The sequence below is a fragment of the Mytilus galloprovincialis genome, chromosome 9, assembly GCF_965363235.1.
Source record: "Mytilus galloprovincialis chromosome 9, xbMytGall1.hap1.1, whole genome shotgun sequence".
Classification (NCBI taxonomy): Eukaryota; Metazoa; Mollusca; class Bivalvia; order Mytilida; family Mytilidae; genus Mytilus; species Mytilus galloprovincialis.
In genome coordinates, this window is record NC_134846.1 from 61,983,382 (window position 1) to 61,998,740 (window position 15,359).

Consider the following 15,359-nt stretch of genomic DNA (forward strand, 5'->3'; position numbering starts at 1 on the left):
TTAATATTGAGACAGTAACCATTGGTGACAATGACAAGGCTGGTTTTGACAATAATGCACTTATTCCAAATACAGTGGATGACATAGGTTGTCTGAAAAATAAGAAAAAAGTTATAATGGATTTTTGTCTACTTAATTCATGTTTCAGAGGGAAAATGCACGATTTTGTATATTCTATTTTGTTTACAAATTATTTGAGTAGGCCTACTGTACAAAGTTTAATATACTATTAAAGAAATATTCACCAACAAGAAGAATTACTAAACGTCACAGGAATAAATAAAAAAATCTTTTGTTAGTTCTACCTTCTTTACCAATAAGTCTGTACTGTACATTACTTGACCAAATGTTGAAATTGTTTCAAAAAGAGTAAAACGTAGATTTCAATTAAGAAACTACCAAATATTTGAGAGAGAAAAATGATGACGCAGACTCGATTGCCGAAATAGGGTTGAAGCTTTGAGTTTTTAAAGAAATGTTAGACGATTATTACTGTAATAATTTGAACAGAAACTATCAAAAATATGCTACATCTAAACCAAACCTCCAAATAAAATACCAAAAAAAAAATCAAATAAGATATTAAAGACATAAAACAATTAATGATGTGTATGACTTTAGGATTTATGAATGCAGCGGAGCTATACATGTTTTTGATCGCTCAATACACCCTAGACCTGGCAGAATGGTATTTATGGGTTTTATACAGCACAAACATAATAACAAACTGTAAAAATCAGTTCCAAATAGGGTAAATCAATAGATCAGTATAAAGCAATAAATACAGCTTACATAAAAGCAATAGAAATAAGCACCGATGTCACAGTTACCGAAAGCTAGTTCAAAGCCAAAGACACGAAGAAAGAGGTTCTTGAATTTTGAGAGGAACAATAAGATACATAGAACGAACATTGCCATCGATAATTTTAAAAGGCTTACATTGAAGTTACAGACGACTAAACGGGTAATAGTATAATAATACTATGCAAAGCGTATTGTAGATGCTCCCACTTTCTAAAATCTGATCCACGCTATATCAGCCGCTGTATTTCCTATGCCTGTACCAAGTCAGGAATATGACTTTTTTCACTCGTTCCGTTGGTTTATAGCGTTTGATTTCGTCAAATCTAAGGACTTATCCTTTTTTTAATTTACCTTGGAGTTTTTTACACTCTTTTTTGAAGTGGATTGTTATGATAATATAACACAATAAATTGTTCATATACTTTTTCTATTGTACAAGTTACAATGAAAACAATATTCAAATCACATAATGTCAGATGCCACCAGCCATAAATAATTAATATATTTTATGTTACACTTACTTCCTATTGTATTTGCTTTTGTTATCATCTGCAATATCAGCTAGAGGCATGTTGAATAGTGAAAATGTAGCGCCAGATGCACAGCTAAAAATAACATAATTTATCTCAAAAATACATTCAAGCGGTCACATAAAATATTTAAGTCTACAATTTATTTTAGAAAATAATGTCGTTTAAAAGAGCAGGAACAGTTTGTATATAAAAATAGCAAACTGGTTCAAAAGTTTGTAGAAAACGCTTGTCAAATCAATACCCATAAAGATATACATTCAAAATCTTATAGTGTTTTGATATTTATATTTGTCACTTGTCATGTCAAATATAATTGCTTAACACAAATGTTGGACAGATTTTAAAATGAGTTGAAATTATAGTAATCGTGACGTAAGAAAAAGAGTTGTCGTGAAGACGAATTAGCCCTTTATATCAATATTTTATTATTGCAGAAATATGGTTTATATGATAATGGAAACCACTGAACTGCACTTTACAGTTCTTCTTTACATCTTTATTATGTTAAGTTCGGACAAGTGAGATTGAACACCATGTTCTTTTGAGAGTCATATTAGTTTACCTATCAAATAATCCATATCAGAACAGTTAAAAAAAATAGTAAAGACTACATGTATATAAGGTTGTGCTTAATTTTTGTCATGGTTGATTTTGATTGCGGCACAGCATTTCCCAGTACTTTTTGGAGACTTATCATAGCGTTACAGGTCTGCTGATCAACATTATGGAAAGCCATTCCATTGATTCGTCCTTTTTGGTCTCCTTTGGATCGGTGGCTTATTTGAGGATAAGGCTTATAACATAAGTGAAATTTTATTTAAACAACAGCTTAGACGACAAATTATCTACCGTGCTTTAATACAAAAATGTCCTTTTCGAGTTCAACACGACATAAAAGGATTTTCAATTTGCACATGAAAAAAAACCGTTTCTATTTGGTGCACTGAACTATTTAATATTTTGGCTACCCAAACTTTATTCTTGTATGCACCTGATAGATGATATAACAAACATGTGTAATTTGAATCTCAGATAAGCCATAATAGTGTGCGTGTGTCCTTTGTAACCTTTGTAACGCTCTCAACATTTGGTGTGTCCTATTACATGTCCTCCGCAATTTACTCCTTTATTCAAAATTCATGAAAGGATAAAAGAAATGAAACAAAATTATAGCATACTTATCAGCTAACAGGAATACCATCAGGCACCAGGGATGATCTTGTCCTATATGCAGCATTACAAATCCCGCAAAAACGATATATACAAATGCAGACCTGATCACATAATAGTAGGAATATCTGGAGACAAATGTTGTTACTAGGATTATTACAAACTGGAAAAGAAAGTCACGTATGTAATTACATCTGATTAATTCATTAATTATTTTGAATACATTGATTGGTTGATTGATTGATGGTTTGATATATTGATTGATTGGCCGATTGATTGATATTTGACTTTGGCACCACAACGATGAAATATAACTTTGTCATTTATGATTATAGAAACCTTATGTATTAAAGAGTATACAATTAAAAACCTACAGTTGACATTAATGAAATTCCACCATAAAACAACTTTCGAACACCAAGTGGCACATCATCTTCTGAGATCAACTGGTCACAAACAATTGCAATGAAGCTATTTAGAAACGTTTTGTGGAATGCATGACAAAAATTTGATACGATAAATGCTATGAAATTCCTGTCATAGAAAAGCTGACATACTTGATTCGTGTACGTTTCCTTGTTAACATTTACACGCGAGTTCTTTGAAAGTTCGTATTTTTCTAATTTCTTAACATCATATTCCGTATGAGCATTAAGTCCTGAGTAGTAAAATAAACTGCAAGCACACACTGCAACACACACGGACGTTATCTGGAAGGCTTTAAAATTGTGTAAACTGTCTGAGGTAAATTCTAATAACATAACGCTTGGACCACCAAGTATACTAGCCATTTGTGCATATCGAGTTAACTTTATTCTATCTTCGGTATCCCGAGAAATTTCAGTGAATAATGAAGATACAGCTAATCCTATGAATGTAAACATTGTATCCCAAAGAAAAAAAGTTATAATCAAATGTAGACCAACAAGCCATGAACTGTCTCCCCATGGAAACCAAGGCACGATAAATGAGAAGGCAAACAGAGGACCACAATACAGTATGCTTTCCCGCCTTGTTCTTGAGATTTTAAGCTATGATCCATCTTGTATATAAGCAAACAACGGATTACTGATAGACGTCCAGATCATATGAAAGGTTTGAGCGATCTGGAACCAAGTTTCTTCAATGTGATAGTGGTTTATAAAAACTTTGACATAATAAAAGTTGAATGCAGATGCAATCATGTGAAAAGCTACACCAGCTGCACAATAAGCTAATATTTCCTGCTTTCTTAAAACCATGATCCATAGTCTACGTAGATACTGTGTGTTACAAAGTTCTTTTTTCACAGAAGTCTGAAATAAAAAAAAAGATTGTGCTTTGATAACAATATGTGTTGATGCCTTTCACAAATTAATAATTCAGCTCATGGATACGTCAGCAGCCAAAGACTTTCTTTAAAAGTTTGATGCTATACGCGAAAACGTACTATCTGAACGAAGATTCTTATGCTTTTTAAACTCGAGCGAATAAGATTAACATTAGCAGCTCAACACCACCTTCATAACGAAAAATTGTACAAATTTGTCTTACCGCGATACTCATAAGGCAAACCTGCAAGAAGGTTCAGATGATATTGCAGACTTTAAAATAACATTATACATTTGGTGTAAACTTTAAAAAAAGTAAAAATTCGATGGTATCATGAATTGGTAATAAACTCAGAGTCGAATTCAGGAAGATTGGATTAAGGCTCCGAACGGTACTAGCTTTCTTAGTTTATTGACCTGACTTTGCCTGGATACCGATCTGTTTACAAACGCCGCGGGGAAACATGTCAGCAATTTTATATTCTATACATTGACAAGATATAAAGTGTTTGATAACAAACGTGAAAAGCGAAATTCGGCGAAGATGATTACTTTGCCTGCATGTATAATAAGCGCAAATCTACGTCTGAACAATAAAACCTTCAAAATGTTAACCTTGCATTCACACTTTTCCATATGGGAACATAAGCATACCTAACTTCAAATGTTTCATTCTTTTGCCGTTTTCGAGATAAGCATAACGCCACACGCATGTTTTAGATAGAGTTTTTCCTTTAAGCCAAAAGTCACACTGTTACGTTTTATTATGTAGACGAAACGCGCGTCTAGCGCACTAAATTATAATCCTGGTACCTTTCATAACTATTTACACCACTGGGTCGATGCCACTGCTGGTGGACGTTTCGTCCCCGAGGGTATCACCAGCCCAGTAGTCAACACTTCGGTGTTGACATGAATATTCATAACGTGGTCATTTTATTAAATTTCCTTTACAAAACTGAAATTTTCGAAAAATTAAGGATTTTCTTATCCCAGGTATAGATTACCTTAGCCGTATTTGGCACCAATTTTTAGAATTCTGGATACTCAATGCTCCTCAACCTTGTACTTGTTTGGCTTTATAAATATTTTGATATGAGCGTCACTGATGAGTCTTATGTAGACGAAACGCGCGTCTGGCGTACTAAATTATAATCCTGGTACCTTTGATAACTATTTACATCACTGGGTCGATGCCACTGCTGGTGGACGCTTCGTCCCCGAGGGTATCACCAGCCAGTAGTCAACACTTCTGTGTCGACATGAATATTAATAATGTGGTCATTTTATTAAATTTCCTGTTTACAAAACTGAAATTGTCGAAAAACTAAGGATTTTCTTATTCTAGGTATAGATTACCTTAGCTGTATTTGGCACCACTTTTTGAAATTCTTGATACTCAATGCTCTTCAACTGTGTACTTGTTGGGCTTTATAAATATTTTGATATGAGCGTCACTGATGAGTCTTATGTAGACGAAACGCGCGTCTGGCGTACTAAATTATAATCCTGGTACCTTAGATAACTATTTACATCACTGGGTCGATGCCACTGCTGGTGCACGTTTCGTCCCCGAGGGTATCACCAGCCCAGTAGTCAACACTTCGGTGTTGACATGAATATTAATAATGTGGTCATTTTTATTAAATTTCCTGTTTACAAAACTGAAATGTTCGAAAAACTAAGGATTTTCTTATCCCAGGTATAGATTACCTTAGCCGTATTTGGCACCACTTTTTGGAATTCTGGACACTCAATGCTCTTAAACTTTGTACTTGTTTGGCTTTATAAATATTTTGATATGAGCATCACTGATGAGTCTTATGTAGACGAAACGCGCGTCTCGCGTACTAAATTATAATCCGGGTACCTTAGATAACTATTTACATCACTGGGTCGATGCCACTGCTGGTGCACGTTTCGTCCCCGAGGGTATCACCAGCCCATTAGTCAACACTTCGGTGTTGACATGAATATTCATAACGTGGTCATTTTATTAAATTTCCTTTACAAAACTGAAATTTTCGAAAAATAAGGATTTTCTTATCCCAGGTATAGATTACCTTAGCCGTCTTTGGCACCACTTTTTAGAATTCTGGATACTCAATGCTCCTCAACCTTGTACTTGTTTGGCTTTATAAATATTTTGATATGAGCGTCACTGATGAGTCTTATGTAGACGACACGCGCGTCTGGCGTACTAAATTATAATCCTGGTACCTTAGATAACTATTTACATCACTGGGTCGATGCCACTGCTGGTGCATGTTTCGTCCCCGAGGGTATCACCAGCCCAGTAGTCAACACTTCGGTGTTGACATGAATATTAATAATGTGGTCATTTTTATTAAATTTCCTGTTTACAAAACTGAAATGTTCGAAAAACTAAGGATTTTCTTATCCCAGGTATAGATTACCTTAGCCGTATTTGGCACCACTTTTTGGAATTCTGGATACTCAATGCTCTTAACCTTTGTACTTGTTTGGCTTTATAAATATTTTGATATGAGCGTCACTGATGAGTCTTATGTAGACGACACGCGCGTCTGGCGTACTAAATTATAATCCTGGTACCTTTGATAACTATTTATTCCGTTTTAAGGTCAAGTAACAGTAAATGAACGTCGTCTAGCGGATTCCGCGAAATGTTGCGACGTTTTGTACGAGTTACGTCGCTTAGACAAGATTTAACAATGTTGCAACCGGCAACTTTTCGACAGGACAACGCCGGCAAATTTAATGAGAGTATGTAACTTCTAGGAGAATTAAATTAATTACTAAAATTGAAGTATTTACGGGATTTTTAAAAAGAATATGAAAAAAGTCATGAAGACGATCTATAAAATGAAAATCGTGAACTTGGCTAGCGCCAAGGACAGACGTGGGGTGGTAAAGCTTAGATATCTCGGCGATCAGTGTGAAAACTGTAGCTAACCACTATTTCTACATAATTTTGATGAGGAAAACAGTGCTATCTCGAAAGTATGCTATGTAGTATGTCAAAACTGTCCCTACAGAAACTCGGCCTACATTCACTGGGGAAAGACATCTTGTAGCAGAAAATAAGAATTATTACTATTAAACTTAGTCTTGTTAAGATATCCCCTATTTTAAAAATTACAACACCAGTCGAAACAAGAAAGAATATTTTCAAATTTAAGAAATGGAAGTCACATAAAATTCTCAGCTGCGTCAGTCAGTTTTGAAACAAATGACACAATGGTTTTATATTTACATTAACCTTCTTCACGGTTGCAACAATCATTTAAAATGTATAAATCATAAGTTTTTAGACTATAACAAATAAATAATAAATACAAATGATGTTTCACAATTATTCAGATCTATTGCTACATTTTGTTTTCTAACGTTTTTGTAATGCTGCTTTCTTTCACGTCCGTAATTTTGTGGAAAATTGCGATCCTAAAATTAGAACAAAAATCTTTATAAAGATGCATGTATTAATAGTGTAGGCCTATGGTTTGAAGAGTATGGTATAATCTCTTAATAAAAGAACATTCAGTGGATCCTTAAAATAATTTTCTTGTGTTAATTCGTATGGTTGTCGCCTCAAAGGAAATTGCTAAACATACGGTAAAAATAAGCATTTGTACAGATGGACTTCGACAAGAGTCAAAATGTCCAGTCATGTCTCAGACTGTGTGCGTTTGTTTGTGTTTGTGGTTTTTATTGGTTTTTTTTTAATCAAAGTAAAGTGGGCAGGGGCGTATCCAGCCGTTTCTAAATGTGGAGGTCCCAACCCAGGATAAAAAAGGGATGTTCCAATTATATGTTCCAATTAAAACTTGTGCATTAATCGTTAAAAAAAATAAGAGTTACAACCCCCGGAACCGCCTTCTGGATCCGCCACTGATATGATTACATGACTTACAAAATACGGGATGGGGTGAACACTTTCATAGGGCATTTGAGCGAGGGGCAAATAGGGTCATCACTGGACATTTAGCTCTGCAATATTAGCCTCATCTGGATTTTCAATTATGACGTTTTGGCGAAATTTTCTGTGTTACAACCGACAAATTGGACCTGTTCTATTTATAGTAGTAATGGTAGTGCAGTCCTGGGTTGATCTCTTCGTTCCAATCAATCGGAATACGCGCAAAACGTAAAGCCGATGATGGAATAGCTCAACGTCCTCGAAAATTAGTCCGTACCGAAGTACAGAAATTGATGTGGCAAACCTCAAAAATGAAGGCATTAGCAGCGTTTTGAAGCTTATGTATAGAAAAAAAAGACATAACTCTCACTCTTCACTTGGAAAATCTAGAGGGGAACACACGAATCAATAACAGTAAGAATTAGCGTGGGACTTCGTTTTTTTTTGTTACAAAAAGAAGATGTGATATGATTGGCAATAAGATATACAAGAGACCAAATGATACAGATATAAACAACTAAAGGTTACCGTATGACCTTCAACAATTAGCAAAACCCATACCGAATAGTCAGCTCATTTTTATTTTCGCTCAAATGTCCTTAATATCGGCGCTGAAATGTATTTTCCTTATATATTCAATGTAATTTGGTACCCTCTCGGACCATTTTAAAAATGCCTTTTTCTCGAAAACGAAGTCGGTGACCTATACTTTTTTTTACATTTTCTGATGTATATTTACAATATCTAATTGAGTTCTAAATTTTAAAAAAATCTATGGAATAGTTCATTTACTGATCCTTGACCTTAAAATGCTACGTTTCAACAACGTTTTCAATAAAAGGTGTCCCGTTATTTTGAAAGCTATGTTTTACTAAATTTGTGCTACGTTTTTATCACGTTTTGCTACGTATTAGTACGTGTAGACACACGTTTTCACAACGCATTGATAGTTTCGATACGTAGTAAGCACGTTTTGTTACGTTCCGCAAAGATTTGATACGTATTTACTAGGTTTCTACTTCGTTTCAATTTTCGCTACGTTTGTTGTTGAATTTTCAAAACATACGGAGCAGGTCTCGTTTTGAACAAAGAATCACTACGTTTTGATACGCTTCGTTACGTATATTCCCATTTCGCTACGCTTTCAAAACGTAGTTAAACGTAGCTCTTGAAAGGTGACAGTGTGACTGACTCTTTAAGGAATTCAGTGTGATGATGTTTTGCGCTTTCATAACACGAGGCAAAAGTAAGCAGATTCAATGTTTATGTCAAGTTCTTCTTCTTCCAGGTAAGGAACCGAATTCAAATTTTGAATGTATGAGGTCCCGCGAAAACTAACGCAATGTCGGACAACACAGAAAGTTTTCTCTTGGCTATTTACAGGATAAAACGTTCTCTATATATATACAATTAAAACTATGTACAGGATGTTACTGTCTAAATTTTAGCAGAGCATGACTTCAGGGCAGCTCTGAATCCATCAACTGTGTCAGCTGATGTTGCTGATGTTGGCAGTTGGTTCCAGTCTCTAATGGTCCTTGGAAAAAATGATTGTCCGAAGGCGTCTGTTGTGGCCCTTTCTTGGAAGAAGCGGTTTTTTATACAAGTTCTATCAAGGACTATCAATACTTCAAATTTAACTAAATCTACACTTCTTTACGCGATTATTCAGTATCCAATATTTAAACCGGCTGCATATGCAGTTACTTGTGGCGTGCGCCCTACGTATACTTGAATGATAGTGAAATTGAAATTGTCGGCGCAAGTCAGTGTGGTCTGTGTAGTCAATGTTTAGCAATTACTGACAACAATTAATCACAATATGATGTTTTGTACATAAATATTTAGAATATATCATTCTAGCATAGTTCTAGTACATTATCAAAAGCTTCTGACAAAGGTTCTTCAAAACTATCACACTTTTTAAGCAATTATCCAAGATAACTAAACTATCACACTTAAATTAGGCCAATGATAACTAGTTCGCTGTAAAAAGTTTCAATTCCCACAAATTTCAAAGATGAAAGATGAGCATCCCTATGAATTTTCAACTAGTGTAGTCTAAATCCGTCCCCTGAAAATAATATATTTCCATATCCAATTAACCCTCTAAATATATATATTCCAGTGGCTCTCCATATTCCCGCACTTTCATCCTGGTCGATTCACGGTAAATATTCTGATTGTGGCATTTAATTGTGTACACTGTACGTATGGAAAATAGTATAATATCTGAATATAGTTGTCTATGCCACATAAGGAGAACTTCTCACCGTTTGCCATCAAGTGTACTATTATGCGTATATAAGGCTTGTACTTGACAAACATTCATTTTTTTTTATGTTGGTACATGTAGGTAAAATTGAGAATGGAAATGGGGAATATGACAAAGAGGCAACAACCCGACCATTGAAAAAAAAACAACAGCAGAAGGTCACCAACAGATCTTCAATGTAGCGAGAAATTCCCGCACCCGGAGGCGTCCTTCAGCTGGCCCCTAAACAAATATATACTAGTTCAGTGATAATGAACGCCATACTAATTTCCAAATTGTACACAAGACACTAAAATTAAAATAATACAAGACTAACAAAGGCCAGAGGCTCCTGACTTGGGACAGGCGCAAAAATGCGGCGGGGTTAAACATGTTTGTGAGATCTCAACCCTCCCCCTATACCTCTAGCCAATGTAGAAAAGTAAACGCATAACAATACGCACATTAAAATTCAGTCCAAGAGAAGTCCAAGTCTGATGTCAGAAGATGTAACCAAAGAAAATAAACAAAATGACAATAATACATATAACAAAAGACTACTAGCAGTTAACTGACTGCCAGCTCCAGAGTGTCAACTTCTATAGCTAATTGGTAAATGAAGTAAATGTAGAGCTTACAATACAGCAGAAATGGGCCACGATTGCAATAGTAATTAATAATCACCAGTCTGCTTTGTGGTATTTTGTTAAAGAAGAAAGAAGCAGGGGCGAGCAAGCCTGGGGCGAACAATCCTGGGGCGAACTAACAAAAAAAACAATATCAGGTTTTTCATTCGCTTGGTGGAAGTTCTAAATGTGGAAGCACATATGTTGGTTAATGAGCAATATTTAAAAACTAATATCAATAAAATACTTACAATAAAGTTATTAACTGTATCAGCAAACGACAAATTCAATCCAAGAGATGTTTACCGTTAAGTTTATTAATCGATCTATCCTTTCGATTCAGTCAATATTTATGTAACAAAATAAAAAAAATACGGAAAATTTTACCGGAAGCTACTATTTATGATTTTGTCTGTTACTTTGCTTTTACTTCGGGGCTCTTCGGACTTATCCATATTGATCAAAGACAATTCTGGAGAAAGCTTAAAATGTGAAAATGAAAAATGTTTCAGCTAAAAAAATATGCAAAAGATACAAATTTATATTGCTTGGAGTTCTAATTATACTTTGTATACAACTATCCTTATTTTCCTTCAGTCCCATCACAAATTCATCGGAATCCGAACCTTCAGTGAGTCAATTTTAAAAATTCTTAATTGCAAAAACAAATATTTTATAACTGCTTACTTCGCTGAATTAGTCACGGAGGAAGTCGTATTCATCCGATTTTTAGCACCACATCAACTGTCTCATCCAGTTATGCAATCAATGAATGGTCATATATATCTATGGACCCTAATACAAATGAAAATATAAGATCAGGCCGTTGAAAAATGAATGTTGGTTCCCCCTAAATTATAGAAAAATTACCCAGGGTGGGAGAGTGACAAGATATGCATGCAACAGACATCACCACACCACCAGTGTGTCTGAGATGTTAGACATCATGAAATGTCAAACATTTCAAGAAAGCTGACTAAGAACAAGGCTGATAATGTTCTACAAAATTATATAAAACAAAAATATTACCATCAAATCCATACCTGTCAACCTGTGACGATGAAAATGCAGGTCATGACCTCCATTGAAGAATGAAATCTCAGGTCATAACGCGTACGGACATTTTCGAGCTGAATTACAGTAATTAGGGGACATTTTTTTTTATAATTTAAATAAAAGTTTCCAAAACATGTTCACTTTATTAATCATTATTTCATTGCACTTTGAAAAGCTTTTGATAACTTTGTGACACTTACTCCTTTTCTTTGGTTAATGTTATTATTGACATTTCCACATTGTTCTATATGTATAGTATTTCATCCTCAAGTTGTGACTGGCTTTATTTTGATTATTTTTAGAAAGTTGTGACTGGCTTATCAGTCTTTGCTCATCAGCAGTTCTATATTTCTTTCGTAATTAGAGTATAGTAAAATAAAGTTAAACAGTTAAAGGAAGTATAGATGAAAAAAATAATTTTCAACTTTATTTTTATAATTGTATTAAGGTCATGTAAGGTATGAATTAAATGAAAAGTTATATTTCAATATGTATTTAAATTCTATTTGTAGTAGATTTGATCTTTTTTAACCCAAAAAACGTAAATATAAGGAACAATTTTGAATGGTGACCCAAAAAAAAGGGGAAGTAACTCAGTTGAAAAATGTTTGTAAAACGTGACAACAGTGAAATTTATTAACGACCTAAAGCTAAGGTTATTGGTGTTTTAACAGTGTGTTTGACACCAAAGCTGTCAAGTGAAGCCATGCACTTGATGGGTCACTTAATTTGACAGTTTACACAGATCTACACAGGTAGCTGAACTTCTGCTGAAGGAAGAATTACGAATTTGCCAGTATTTCAAAGAAAAATCACTTATGAAATCATTCTCTAGGCTTAGAAATCCAGGTGAAAACGGGTCATTTTTGGAATTCCCGGGCACAATACGGGTCAGTTGAAAGGTATGCAAATCACAAAATTTGTTACTGCAGAGTCAGTCTAATACAAGATCCACCAATAAAGATGCCAACTGACATATCCAATGTATCAAAGACAGCTGCAACTTTTCTTTCTTTTGTCAAACCATTAAAGACTGGAACAATTTATCTTCTGACATAACCAAAAGCACCACCACAGAAACCTTCAAGGGTGCACTCATTCACGAGTTGCTACTTGATACCCATCCACACCTGAAGTAAAAAAGCAATCATGTTTTTATCTTAATAAAAAAAAACAAAGAAAAATGTTAAAAAATGATAATCATGATAATATAACAAATATTTAACATAACAAAAATATGGAATACAAAAAATTGACAATCTAAGTTTAATAGTATTTGATAAATTACAAATTTGGAAGCATTTACTAGGCATGCGCCAGAAAGTAAACATGGTTTTCTGAAACTGAAGAAGAAGATTTAAGTATTTGATACCTACTAGTTGCTTGCTTTGCTGTCAGATCCAGAAACCAGGAGATTAGTGTGAACCTAAAGCACTGTTCCTTGTTGAGTTGCCCTGCTGCAATCATAATTTTTGCAGAGAACATTTAAGATCATCTTATAGATCTTATGGTTTAGATATTACCAACTATGCCCACTGTTATCATACATGATAAGTCAATTAATATACACCAAACTTGAGTTGTTTTTCTATGAATGAGTTGCACCAGTTGACTGAGGTTAATCAGGTGTAAAGGACATCACCATGATCATAAAAAATTAGTTTAATTTGGTGTATTAACCAGCATTGTGACATGGACAGTTTCAGTAAATTACACTTATTTGAAAGTTGTCTTTCTTGTATTGTTTGTATAAAAGTATTATGTTTGCAATTTTGTTATTATTGCCCATGAGGGACTGTAAGTGGAATCAATCAGGAAATAGAAAATAAATAATATGCATAATAAGATAATCAGAATAAGAATTGCACATTAAGGATTACATGTACAAAATGTATGTAAAATAAAATGATCAGAGTTTTGAAAAGGTGAAAGGGTGCCATCATGATCTACAATTTTTGAAAACAAAGAAGGCAGACATTAAACAAACATCACAAAATCAAGTTTTTTTCTTGTTTCTTGCCTCTACTAGTATATCCTGTCCAGCAACTTTTCATTCTTGAGTATAACAGTGGACAAATCAGTTCTGAATTCGGGGATAACATGTATTTCATGAACTATCTGGTCAATAAGTTTGTATCCAGAATTTTTTATTAACATGATAATTAAGACATTGGAGAATTTTACTGAAAATCGAGGGGACATAAACTTCTCCATTGAGGTTCTTTAAGGCTAAGTGGGGAGTCCTAGGAAAACATAGTTGCTCACTTCGCCTGGTGTGGTAATCCCCGAGCACTGTTAATTTATAAACATGTCCTGTGTATTTGTAGTTTGAACTAATATACCTCGATCTGTTGGTATTGGTTTAATCAGGCTATATAAAAAAAACATCTTATTTTTTCATTTTTTAAATAGAGATTGATGCAAGCTCTTCCATCAACATTTTCTATCCTAATGTAACAGCTACAACATTGTACAAAGTTCAAAGTTTGTCAGCTCTAACGATTTAGAAACAAAAATTTCATGCAAAAAGTGTTTTAGATAGGTAAATTCTTGACAATTTCAAAGAAGATATCATTCATTAACAGTAAAGGAAGATACTATTTTGTGCAACCTAAAGATTTTTTTTCTTTTTTTAGTCTCGTGTTTCCATAAATAAGCCAACAGACAGAAACAAAACCAACGGGTCGGATCCACCATTACAGATTCATGATTCTACAGACAAAAAGTCTTTCCAGTTTCAACCAAAGTGCCATATAACTGTGAAGGACTCTTTATCTGCAATAAGCCGTGCCAAAACTGAACTTTGTAAACAGGAAATTGCAGATGTTTCTTGTTTGTCATTAGAAGGAAAACTTTTCCCAAAGGATATACCAAATTATTGTCCTTTCAAAGGTAAAGAATTAGTTGGGTAAAGGGGAGGCAATCAATCAAATTTTCAACAAGAAAAGAAATTATTTATTAAAATAGGACTGCATATGATGTTCAGATGCTTCTTACTTATGTGCAATTGGAACAATTAATGGTTTACCATGTTCATGATGTTTGCTGAAGAACAAGACAAATATATCAAACAACTAGTGCACAATCCATAAATGCATCTAACAAAACCATTACCTAATTCAATGATTGTATACAAATTCATGTAGCATTGTATCCAATCTAATTAAAAACAGATCTCTCATCGCTCCCGTTTTCTTATATGTCGCATGGGAGATCTAACGAAACCCGCTTTTAGGTCACATGTGAGTGACCTCGTAGGTGTGTCTTTTTCGACCAATGAAAATGAGTCTTCGGCGATCTTGAAAGTTTATCGTGAGGTAAAGGGATGTAACTCATTTTATTTACGAAGAAATGGTCAGTCCAAAAAATGCAAAACTTTTTTGATTGGTTTATTGATAGGTCATCAACCCATTTGCATATCATTATAAATATATTACTCACATGTGACCTCAAAGCGGGTTTCATTAGATCTCCCACGCGACATATCAGAAAAGGGGAGCGATGAGAGATCGGTTTTTAATTAGATTGCATTGTATCCCACTAAGATACAATACATATTGCTTAATGTTTTACTCTTTTTCAAAATGTATATTAGGGAAAAAGAAGAAATATTTAGTATTCTTTTTGTGAAAGATAGAATGAGCTTTAATAAATTTTTAGGGCAATGATAAAATTTGGCATTAAACTCAAATCATGCTTAATGCATGG

General features: G+C 34.2%; 1 protein-coding gene and 1 long non-coding RNA gene across 2 annotated transcripts in view; one reads left to right on the top strand and one right to left on the bottom strand.

Moving 5' to 3' along the window:
- On the bottom strand, window positions 1–11,093 carry LOC143045539 (uncharacterized). Its single transcript, XR_012968973.1, has 5 exons — window positions 10,847–11,093; window positions 2,882–3,802; window positions 2,516–2,670; window positions 1,326–1,409; window positions 1–92 (listed from the first exon to the last, which is right to left on the bottom strand). It is a non-coding gene; the product is annotated as an uncharacterized LOC143045539 (long non-coding RNA).
- The window catches only part of LOC143045538 (xylosyltransferase 1-like), a 23,328-nt gene continuing 19,004 nt past the window's right edge, over window positions 11,036–15,359 (top strand). The window contains exons 1-2 of the mRNA XM_076218118.1: window positions 11,036–11,226; window positions 14,288–14,543. Coding sequence (XP_076074233.1) covers window positions 11,092–11,226; window positions 14,288–14,543 — 391 coding nt within the window. The 5' untranslated portion in view covers window positions 11,036–11,091. The remainder of the gene's footprint in view (window positions 11,227–14,287; window positions 14,544–15,359) is intronic.